Raw genomic sequence first — 11,146 nt, 5'->3', positions numbered from 1 at the left:
CCTCCCCAGGAGCGCTGAAGTCAGGACGCAGGCGATAGGTCACAGGGGCTGGGCTCCCAGGGCTGCTCTTGCCTGGGGACCCCACGGAGGGTCAGGGACGGTGCCTGGAGAGGGGGTGGGGCTTGGCCTGCAGAGGTCTTCCTTGCTCTCCAGGGTACCGTGGCCTGCCCTTCACAAAACCTGCTGCTGCCCAAAGACCCCGCCCCTCCTGCAGCCACTTGAGCAGGCAGCGGCTGCCCCCTGGTGGCCACGAGGACCCCCACCCCCAACCTGCCTAGGGCCGCGGGGGGCACCCCTCCCACCTCTCACTCCTCCCTCTGAGGCCAAGTCCTGAGCCATATCTCCACGGGACCAGGGCAGTGTCCCCTCCGTGGCACCTAAGGGGCTGTCTCCAGGAGGTGCGGCTTGGGGACACTGAGGGCTCATGGTCCAAGGAGCCCAGTTTGGTGCCACAGCGGCAGGGATGGGGTCCGAAGGGGCCAGAGCACGTTGGAGGCACCCGGCGCAGGGGGACAAGACAGCTCCACAGATACCTGCCTGTGGGCTGGAGCAGCGGCCTTGGGTGCCCCAGCCCCACTGCAGGGCGAGGATGAGTGGGGCGGGGCCTGGGGGAGACAGGGGCGGAGACAGGGTGAGGCGGGGCCGAGCTTGGCAGGGTGGGAAGTCGGGATGGGGCGGCAGCAGGCACAGTGACTGCACTGCAGGCTTGGTCTGGGGTCTGCCCTGGATGCAGAAAGGGAGGGGCCTGTGAGGATGAAGTGACTGGAAGTACAGAAGCAGGAAGGGGTCCCCGTTCTGTGCACAGAGGGACAGTAAAGGGTGTCACAGCGGCTGGCCTTGGTAGTGCTGTGGGCACCCCAGGCTGCTGTGTGGAGGCAGGCGCAGGGCAGGAAGGGAGCTGAGCCTTCTCCAGCGTGTAGGGAGCTGGGTGGGCTGGTGGGAGGGGTGCCCAGCAAGGCTCACTACGGGACAGGCAGAAGCTTCGCTTGGGTTGACCGAGTCCCGAGGGCGGGTGTGGACAGGGACAGGCTGGAGGGCGGGGGATGGGAGCCCAGCACAGCGGAGTGGGCACCTGGGCTGCAGAGCACATCGCCAGCCCACCCGGCTCTCCGGGGACGGTTCCCTCAGGGTCTAAGGGGAGTGGCTGGACACCCCTACCTGGGAAGCCGCCCTCCTCGAGTGGGCACTGGGGATGCATGAGGACAGGGGAGCCCAGAGGCAGCCTCTGGCACCTGGGACTGAGGGTCCAGAGCGACTGTGGCTCTTGCCGCGTGCAAGTGCAGTGCCTGGCCGCCAGCACTGGGCTCCCACAGCTCATCCGACACTGTCTTTAATGGGCAGCTCTGGACACTGGGCGGGGGGCAGCCAACCGCCTTGAAGGTCCTCTAGGGTGGGGAAGGCATGAGTGGGGTCCTCACTCCCAGCCAGCTGAAGCCTGTGCCCAGGTGTGGGGGGAGCCAGCCCCTCACCATTGCCCTGGGCAACCCAGAGGGTGAGAGCAGCGAGCAGCTCAGGGCTGTGGGGCTGGGGACAGCCTCCTTCCAGTCTTGCCCCTCTTGGCCTTGCGGCTCCAGCCAAGGAGGGGCCTGGGGCTGGCTCGGGCAGGCCCCGGTGTCTCCCGGCCACACTCCTTCTGGCTCCTGAGAAGCGCTCCTAGGCCTGGCCGGCGGGCCCCCTGTGTTTGGAATGGAAACAGGCACCGGTCAGCACCCCTGGCCTGACCTGCTTGGGGCCGGCCTGGCGAGCCTGAGGGGATGAGGTGGTCGGTATACGGTGGATTCTGGGGGTTCCTGTGAAGGCGGCCATGCAGCAGGGCCCCCAGTGGGTCTGCCATGCTGGGGTGGGTGAAAGCCAGGGGTCAGAGCTCCTGCAGCAGCGTCTGCCTGGGGCCTCCGGGAGTGGGGAGGCCACTGCGGGGTGGGCAGGAATTGCCGCCTGGTGGAGGCTGTGGCACAGGTGGCTGCTTGCCTGGAAGGCCATCCCAAGGCCCTGTTAGCACCTGGGGATGTTCGGGCCCGGCAGAAGGCCCAGGGCCGGGGTGGGACAGGAGGGGGGTACCCCCTCCCAGGGCCCTGGGGCTCACCAGGCCGGGCGGCTCCACACTGGGCAGCAGCGTCACCACCTGCAGGCTAACGCCCTCGTCACCCATGCCCTTCAGCTGGGCCACCACCTCTGCGTGCTTCCACCACCGGCACGGCTGCCCATTTACAGACACGATGTAGTCCCCCTCCTTCAGGCCGGCGGCCTGCAGGGAGACAGGTCAGTCGGGGGTCTTGCAGGCACCCCTGCACCCCAGCTGCAGACCCACCGTCCCCTTCATGCATTCGGCCCTGGGCAGGGGGCCCTTACCGCAGCCTGGCCCCCCGGCACAACCGCAGCAATGAGGACGGGCGAGTCTCCCCGCAGCGTGAAGCCAAAGCCCCCCTCTCCGCGGGCCACGTGGATGGGCCCCACCAGCCGCCAGCGGTTCTTGGCTGAGAACACGGACAGGGGCCCCTGGGAGGGTCAGAGGTCAGAGGCTTGGCTGGGCTGCCGCATCTGGCGGAGCCCTGGCCCGTAGCACCCTCGCCCCAGTGTACACCCTGGGACAGAAACCAGTGGGGTCTGCAGAGGGGCGGGGCGTGGCCACCCGTCGTGGGCCTGCTGAAAACACGGGGAGAGGTGGGGGTGGCCTGGGAGGGGTGCTCACCAGCCGGTGGAAGATGTCAGCCACCTTCACCCGAGAGAAGCTGGGTGCCCTGGCCTTCGGCCTCTGATGTGTCTTAGCTGGAAGGGTGAAGGTGAAGGGAGGGCAGGGCTCAGCCCAAGGCTCATGCCCCAGAACTCAGGGACGCAGCTGGATGCAGCTTGGCCAGAGCACACTGGGTGACCCAAGGTGCAGGCTGAGCACACCGGACCCTCTGCAGACCTCCTTGGCCCAACTGCCCCCTCACTACCAGGAGGAGCCCCATGTGGTTCCTGGGCCCTCAGCTCCCCCTGGACATCTGGCCTGTGGTGTCTGTCTCCCAGGTGGCAGCTTCCCATGGGACAGGAAACAGGTGCAGGGATGGGGCGGCATGGAGGGACCAGGGAGCGAGCCCACTGTTGGCCTGGGCTTCCCCCAGCCGGCCTGCTCCTCCTTCCAGGGCCCGCAGCTCCTGGGAGCTGATGGCAGGGGCCTCCACCCACAGTCAGCCCTCCGGCCAGGACACACCCACCCCTGGGGGCCTGGCTGCTCACGCTGGATGTCAGGGGCCTCAGTGGTCTCGAAAAAGTCATCCTCGAGGTCGAGCTCTGAGTACTTGGCCAGTGAGCGCTGCAGCGCCTGGGCCAGCACGGCCTGCAGCAGGTCCACCCTGCGCAGGGCCCGGCACACGGCATGCAGCCGCAGTGCCTCCTCCTGACCCAGGATGGCCCGCTTCAGGTGGGCCTTGCCTGCAGGGGACCAAGCTGTCACACGCTGTGTGGGGCCCCAGCTCCCCCCGCCCCCAGGTGCAGCAAGAGGAGAGCAGGTGAGGGCTTCCAGTGGGAAGAGCTGAGCCAGGGAAGAGCTGCTTCTCAGGTGTGCCCCCACCTGCCTATAACGCTCGCTGCCCACAAGGCTTGGGCCCCTGCTCTGGGCATCGCCCACCAGTGCCGGGACACCAGGACTGCGAATGACAGGGTGGGGTGGGTCATTCACCTCCCACCCCTGCAGGGGCCCCAGGACCCTCCTCCCGGCGCCTCACCCAGCTTCCTGCTCTCCTCCCGCTCCTGGGGCAGCGCCGGGCCCCTGGGTGCAGAGGAGGCTGAGAGCCCGAGAAAGACCTGCTCAACGGCTGGGAGCTCCGCCTCGGCTACCACTAGGGGTCAGAGAGAGCCATGAGCCACTGGCCGGGCCCAGCCGGCACAGGGGCAGGTGGGCGCGGCACTCACAGGGGCCGTCACACAGGGCCAGGGCTGCGTGGTAGTGCGCCAGGGCGCGGAAGTACTCAGCCTTCACGTGCACCAGGGTGGTCCAGGGGAAGGGCACGTAGTCTTGGACGGGCGGCTGGGCCATGGTCTGGTGCACCAGCCGGTACTCGGCCGCCACCTGCTGGTGCACATGGCGGGACATGGGGCCTCTTGCGGGACACCAGGACCAGCCCAGCAGCCTTGGCCCCAGCCTCTCCTCACCGTGGGGCCTCCACCCACCCCCACCAAAGTCCCAGCCGCTCCGCCTCACGCTCAGCTGAGCTCTAGGGTCGAGGTCCCCAGCTACTGCTTTGATGGGTGTTGCCACAGAAGCAGGGACCCAGGACCCTGGGGTCCTGATCAACCCCACAAGGCACAGGACAACAGCTGGCTTTGGGAGTCAACAGAAGGAGACATGGCCACAGCACTCTGCCCCTCCTTGCCCAGACCTCAGCTCTGCCCGCTCAGCTCCAGCTGGCACCCCCAACCCAGGCCCTGCTGCCTGCTGAGCCACAGCAGCCTGGTCTGTCTCCCAGGGACAGGGGCTCCCGTGCTCACCTGGGCGGCTTCCTGGGCCAGGTGCAGCTGGGCCAGGCAGTCGTAGGGGTCCGTGGGGGCCTGCAAGGAGAGGCCCTCGAAGACACACTCCTGGGCCTGGGCAGTCATGAGCTGCTCCAGCATGGAGAGCGAAGTGGGGCTCATGTCGGGGCTGGGCGCGTGGGAGAAGTTCTCCCTCAGGAGGCCGAAGGCCCCTGCGGAGGGGGAGGGGAGCTCACAGTGGTGCAGCAGGGCTGCCCCCACCTGTGCCCCCCACCCATGGTTGGGGAGCACCCTCTGCACGCCTCAGAGAGGGCCTGTGCGTGCTGAGCTCCAAGGGTGGCGGGCCGTCCTGCTCATCCCCTCAGCTCTGGCCACAGAGAAGGGCCCCTGCTGCACGGGCCTAGAAGCAAGGAGTGTGCTGGCACAGCCGCGGGGCTGGGGTCTGGGCAGCCTCACCAGCGGCCCTCTGAAAGGCCTCGACAGCACGGCCGGTGCCCCCGGGGCAGGAGCGGTCCTGGCGAGCCCCAATCTGGGTGTGGAGAGCGCCGATGTTGAAGAGCACACTGCCCTTCTCGAAGGCCAGGGCCTGCTGCTGGGCTGGAACACCTGTCAGCGAGTCATACCTGTGGGGTGGGGTCAGGCTGGGCAGAGTGCCGACAGCAAGAAGCCAGGGGTCTCCGAGGTGGCCCCAGGGCACCTGGCCACCCCCGCCCTACCAGTGGAAAAGCAGCCCCAGGCTCCTGGCAGGGGTGACGAAGCGCGCCTCCAGGAAGCAGAGCTGGTTGTAGTAGGCCGTGAGCAGCTCCAGGCCTGCCTCGCTCCGGCTGGGGGTCCGCACAGCCTGCTGGGCAGGAGTCGCTGGGTCCCACCACCCCAACCCACCCACGGCATGCACACCACCCTGGAGCCCCCCTGGGAGAACTCCGGGGTCTAGGGGTCAACAGGGTCACACCTGCCCTCCCCAGGGCTGCTGTGACCACACATGCCACTCCAGGAGACTGTAGGGCCCAGGGGAGGGTCGGCACTGGGCGCAAGGCCCAGGCAGGATCCCTGGGGAGGGGACAGGCAGGGAGCAGCCACTCCCAAAGGGCCAGCAGCGTCCCGTGAGGATGGAACTCCCCAGCGTACACAGAGCCCTGGGGGCGCCAGTCTCCCTACTGTCCCAGGTGGGGACTGCTGCAGTGTGAACGTCAACACCCAGCTCCCTTGCTTCGTCCCTGACTGCGCCTCGGCCTCTCACCTACAGACTGGGAGGAGCCCACTCACCTGCCGCAGCTCCTCCAGCTCCCTGATTTCAGCCTCATAGGAAGTCCCATCCTCTCCGAAGTGCCCCGAGATCAGCTCCTGGTTCAGGGGGACAGGCACTGGGCTTCCCTGGGACCTCCCAGCCCAGCAGTGGTGAAGACCCACAGCAGAGGCAGGCGCGGGGCCCCTGGAGAAGGGCCGGCACGCACCCTGACGTGGGCCCTGCCAGCACCGTAGATGTGGGGCCCAGAAGCTTGGTAACATTTCTACCCGATTTCCCTTAATAATCCCCACGAACAAGTGCTGTCTGTCACTCCACAGGAAGGGACACTGAAGCCAAGAGTCAAAGCACCTTTCCACCCGACCTGGCAGGCAGTGGCAAGCTGCTCGGGGCGGCCTGGCTTGTGAGACCCCACAGGGACCCCAGGAACCCGTGGGTTTTCTCAGCACAGGTTCTGACTGGAGGGGGCAGCCCCCAGCCAGCGGGACCCTCAGAGCAAGAGTCAGGGGACCCTATAGCCATCTTGGGGCTTCTACGGTGTGCTCCTCTGCCAAGTCCACCCCATCAAAATCCCCTCCAGCCTGGGGAGGCCAGGCGGCTCCAAGTCAGACCCTTCTTCCCTCTGGGCCTCAGAGTCTTCGTCCGCTCGGTGAGACGCCTGGACCAGGAAGCCTCTAAAATGCCCCCGACCCCGGGGGGCTCACAGGCCAGCACTCACCTTCAGGGGTGTGGCCCAGTCCAGCTGCTTGGTCTCCTTCAGCCCCAGGGGGATCATGGGGACGGTGACGCCTTCACTAGAACAAGAAGCATCGAGTCCGGACTCGGGCTGGATGGACTCTGCCGTCCCCAGCGGCCAAGGAGTGCACCCGCTACTGCTCCTGCTAGGTATGGCACTCCACTCCTCTGATTCTGATACATGTGCCCGCACACCCACACACATCACATCCCACAGGGGCCGCCCGGCTGGCATCCTTGTACACAGGGGCCCCCACCATGCTGTCCTGGGTCGCATCCTCCCACACATGCACATGCACACATGGACACACACCTCTCGGGTTGGTCGGCATCCATGCTGCCATCCAGTCCCTCCAGCTCCTCCTTTAGCAGCTGCAGGCTGGAGTTGACGTAGCTCAGCTCCAGGGCCACCGTCTCCCTGACCTGGGCATTGCTGGTGGCTCTGGGGGAGGCCAGGCTGCAGTGAAGCCCTAGCCCTGCTGGGGGACCACAGGCCCCTGGGCTTCACTGCAACCCCAGACCCCTGGGGTGGGGCACAGCAGCAGGGTCCAGGGCCCACCAGATGACTTCCCCTTTCCTGTGTCCCTCCGTAGTTCATGCAGATTCCTGTCCTCACGTGTACGCTGTGACTCTGGCCCAGGTGCATCTCCTCAGACCTAGGACTTCCAGGACATAAATGCCCTCCACCACCTCTCACTCCCCCGGGACACAGCCCACTCCTGCTCTCCACAGCGACTGGAAGCCCACTTCCTTGGAGGCGCAGGGATCAGACCCTCTCTGTGCCTGCCAGAGGGGCCGGCGGCCTCCAGGAAGGCAGGGCTGCTAAGGGAAAGAGGGGCCTGCTGGGCCCAGCAGAGCCTCATCCTGGAGCTGGCTCTGCTCTCACCGACTGGGGCTGGAGCAGGCTGGGCCTCGGGCCATCACCCATAGAATGGGTGCGTGTGGAGGTCAGAGCACACACGCTGCTCACGTGCTCTAAGGTGGAGCTGCCTCCACGTCTGGAGGACCATTTCCCAGGTCCTCAACCTCAGGACGCCTGTAACCTTCCACAGCTCAGTGGAAAGTGCCCTTGCTGGTCACCATGAGCATATCAGAGGCTCCCACACTGCACACCGGTGTGGACACCCCTCCAGCCCGGGTCCAGCCCAGCATGGAACTCAGCTGGCCCTGAGCTGACCCCTGCCAGTGAGGGCTACCAAAGTGGGGGCCTGGGTTATCTGTGAGGATCTCAGCTGAGCAGCACGGCCACCCTAGACCCTGGTGGGAGGTGCAGCCCTGCCTCCTGGGAGCCCAACCGGAGGCCACAGTCATGGACTCACATGTGGACACAAGAGCAGGCACCCACCTGGGTCACTGCCCTGCCCCCATCACCTGGGGGCCTGGTTCGCAGGGGCCTCTGGGAACACGGCACCACTCTCCTAAGAGTCAAGGGTCAGGGATGGCAGTAGGTGCCCCACGTGCCCAGCACTCACCTGTACAGGTTCTCGGCGCCAGTCCGCATCCTCAGCTCCTTGTTGATCTGCTGGTGGATCCGGGTCCTGCGGCTCTGCAGGCGGCTGTCCTGCGAATCTGCCAGGAGGTCGCGGCTCTGCAGAGAGGCCACAGGTCACGAGGCCAGTCCCGGAAGGCCGTGGTGGGTAGAGGCGTGGCTGGGACAGGGTCCCGGGAAGAAGCTGGGACTCTGGGTCTCAGCAGTCCAGCCCAGAACCTACCCCCCAGCCCCTGGCGGGAGATGGCCAATCACTCACCACATGTCCTCCTGCCCTCGTGAATTCCTTCTGTAACCCCAAGACCCATCCGCCCACACAATTACTTGGCCTGCATGCATTTAGGTGTAGGGGGTGCCCTAGCCCAGCTCCTGCCCAGGCGCTCAAGGAGAAGGTCTGCCTGCAGGGTGCTGGGGCTCCTCTGGGCCACAATGAGCCTGGCCGTGCTCTGTCCCAGCCGGCTGCTTACTTGCCACAAGTACCCAAACCACAGGCCCAGGGTTGCTCGGCTCATGGGCAGGAGGCCAGGCCTCCCAATGGCCCTCCTGTCGGCCCCACCCACCTCAGTGACGGTTTTGCACTGCATGGGGACCATCCCGCCCATGTCTTGGGGCCCCAGGCAGGGAGCTGTGAGGCAGCTTGAAGCAGCAGCAACCACTTGAGGGCTCTGGCCACAGGGGTGGGGTGGGGTGGGGGGCGGGGGAGGTGGTGAGAGGCTTCCTCCACTGAGGGGAGGGGCTTTCACGGCCTCAGTAGGACTGATGCAGCTGTGGCCACCACCTGGCATGGCTGGCCATTTAGACACCTCCCATCTGGGTCAGTCACCAGCCCAAGAGTTGAGAAGGGCTTCTCAGAATGCACTTTCCTGGGCAACGTTCTCTTGTGGTCACCCAGCCCCTGACCAGAGCAGGGATGAGGACACAGTGCCTCCCAGAACCATGCCTTGATGGCAGGGACAGGCAAAGGTTTTATTCATGCAGGCCTGACATCAGCCTCCCTGCAATGTCCACTGTCTTCCACATACCTGAGGAAGTGTGCCCCCCATCATCACACATAGAGCAGTTTCAGACCCTCTGGGGGCTCTAGCTTGTCCCAACCCTGCACAGGGGGCACCCAGAAGAAGGCCTCACACCCTTGCACACACAAGGCACGTGGCCACCTTGGATTACAGCCCAGCATCTCCTCCAGACTCCAACATTCTCAGGAGAGGTCAGTTAGGGAGGACTTCCTGTAGGAGGAGGCATTCTTCTGGGACTTGAAGGACAGAAGGCTTCCGAGTGGTCCTGAGGTAACTAGGGAGAGGGGACTTGTTCCCACTGAGCAATGAGAGAAGGAGCAGTCAACTTGGAGGACGTCCCACTGTGGGGTCCTGGGTGGGCCCTCCTCTGCAGATGGGACGGGGTGCTGGTGTTGGGGAAGCACCAGGAGGGAACAAGACAACACATGGCCCTCCTCTCCCTGCCCTGCTGGTTGAGTGTCTATTCCCACTGGCTTGCGCCTCTTCTCCATGGTGCCTCCCACACCCGCTCTGCACAGGAGGGAAGGAGCAGAGGACATGGGCTGTCTTCCCTCCGGGAGGCCTGAGAATCCTGGGAGGGAAGGGAGGGAAGGCCACAGCTGAAGCTACATCCTTCTCCCTCCAATGGTTCGACTGCAGAGAAGCAGGTTCTAAGGGTTCTGGGTGAGCAGCATGACTGTCTGCCTGGGCAGGGGCAGCCAGCTCAGCAGGGCTGTCCTCATCAACACAGTTCGTTTGGTCTCCAAAGTCAAGTGCTCCTAGAGAGATGTGTTGGAGGTGGGAGATGGCAGGTTCTGAGCCAGGATCCACTCTGAGCTCTGTAGCCAGCACCCCTCATGGCCTTGCAACCCTCAGGCTCCCTCCAGGAGGCCAGCTGGCTGTAGGACCTGGGGCCTGGGAGGGAGGTGCGACTGCAGCCCAGTTTGCAGTGCTGGGTGGTAAAGGGATCTGCCCGCGTGTGCCACAACCCCCACCTTGATGGAGAACAGAGAAGTGACACCCAAGCACCCTCACTGCTGCATCCCTGACAGGCAAGGGTCTAGCGGGTCCCCTCAAGAAACCCAGGAGGAAATGGCATGGATGGCGGCCCAAACTGGCAAAGTGTGGTGACCACTATGCCAGCACAGGTCTGGGAACAAACAGCAAGTTAGTCAGCAGCGCCGGTTCCACACCCTTGTGGGTGCAGGTGCCACCTCTGCTTGGTGGCACAGGACTGAAAACGCTGGGGCAGCCTCGTGCTGATTCCCAGGGGACAACTGGGCTCTGGGCCACAGAGTGGAGTAGCCTGAGTGACCCTCCTTCCGAGGTCCCCACCTCTCTCACTCCCAGCTTCCCCAGCGCTCCTGGAAATGATCCACAGTCCGCAGTGCACAGGGCCAGGGACTTCAGAAGGAGGCAGAGGTGCAGGGAAGTGAGGATAGACAAAACTGTCCAGCTGGGAAGTCCTCCAGCCATGTCCTGTACCCAGTAGGTTTCAGCCACCCGTTGCTAAAAGTTTCATGAAATACAGAGCTGGGTGCCCAGTGCAAACCTGAGGCCTGGAAGAGAGAAGGAAAAGCTAGGAGAGGAGGAATGTCGGGGGCCAGGAACAAACACGAGGGCCACGAACTGTCACTGACCAGAGCCGATCACCTGCCAGAGAAAGGGGTCTCAGAGAGTCGGAGAAAACCACGAGCCGGATTTGCGCTCCCACCCATTCCTGGTCGGTACAGGATGGGTCCCCCCAAGGGAGAGAAAGGAGCTCAGTCCAGACAGGCAGCCGGGCTCAGTTTCCCCAGAGGGAAGCCCAGTTTGCCTCTAGGGGTAAGATGCGGGGATCCGCCCCAGAGTCTAGCGGCGCGCTTGGACGGGAGAAGCCAACACCGGCTCCGCAGCCTCGTGCGCGCCTGCGGCAGATGGCGACAGGAGTGAGCCCTTCTCCCGGTGCCCCCAGCCCTCGGGGGCGCCCACCTTGCGGATGCTGCCGGCCGCCTGCAGCCGGGCTCTCTCCTCGCCGGTGCCGGGACCATTCGGCTTCTCCTCGGGAACCATTCCTGCCTCCTGCCCGGGCTGCACCCGCCTGGAAGCCGACGCCAGCGCAGGCTCTCCCGACGCGCAGGATCCCGCACCGCCCTCTCCCGGTGGCGGCAACCCAGAGGGCCGGAGGGGAGGGGCGGGGTGCTGGGGACCGAACGTGAGAAACTTTCCGCTGCCCAATCGGCGGCGGCG

General features: G+C 65.3%; 1 protein-coding gene across 5 annotated transcripts; it reads right to left on the bottom strand.

The window, feature by feature from the left end:
* Nucleotides 1–1,314: 1,314 nt before the first annotated feature.
* RHPN1 (rhophilin Rho GTPase binding protein 1) lies at nt 1,315–11,067 on the bottom strand. Of its 5 annotated transcripts, none has more exons than XM_072949409.1 (15): nt 10,889–11,067; nt 7,906–8,021; nt 6,747–6,875; nt 6,417–6,492; nt 5,719–5,796; nt 5,169–5,296; nt 4,909–5,075; nt 4,471–4,664; nt 3,895–4,054; nt 3,708–3,821; nt 3,220–3,414; nt 2,690–2,766; nt 2,350–2,496; nt 2,084–2,245; nt 1,315–1,675 (listed from the first exon to the last, which is right to left on the bottom strand). In XM_072949409.1, the coding sequence occupies exons 1-15, from the start codon at nt 10,967–10,969 to the stop codon at nt 1,511–1,513; spliced, it is 1,989 nt and encodes a 662-aa protein (XP_072805510.1). In that variant the 5' UTR covers nt 10,970–11,067; the 3' UTR covers nt 1,315–1,510. The 5 variants fall into 5 exon arrangements, with proteins under 5 accessions (XP_072805510.1, XP_006211288.1, XP_072805511.1 ...); XM_006211226.4 differs by having other exon boundaries at nt 3,895–4,051; nt 5,169–5,293; XM_072949410.1 differs by having other exon boundaries at nt 6,747–6,866.
* Between the last annotated feature and the right edge of the window lie 79 nt (nt 11,068–11,146).

Source organism: Vicugna pacos, chromosome 25, assembly GCF_048564905.1.
Source record: "Vicugna pacos chromosome 25, VicPac4, whole genome shotgun sequence".
NCBI lineage: Eukaryota > Metazoa > Chordata > Mammalia > Artiodactyla > Camelidae > Vicugna > Vicugna pacos.
This window is presented reverse-complemented; position numbering and strand designations above follow the sequence as displayed.

Coding starts and splice junctions, on each gene's coding strand:
- RHPN1 (XM_072949409.1), bottom strand. CDS start 10,969: ATGGTTCCCGAGGAGAAGCCGAATGGTCCCGGCACCGGCGAGGAGAGA. Junction 5,797..6,416: donor ACTGGGCCACACCCCTGAAG/GTGAGTGCTGGC, acceptor CCCCTGAACCAG/GAGCTGATCTCGGGGCACTT. Junction 2,497..2,689: donor CTGACATCTTCCACCGGCTG/GTGAGCACCCCT, acceptor TGACCCTCCCAG/GGGCCCCTGTCCGTGTTCTC.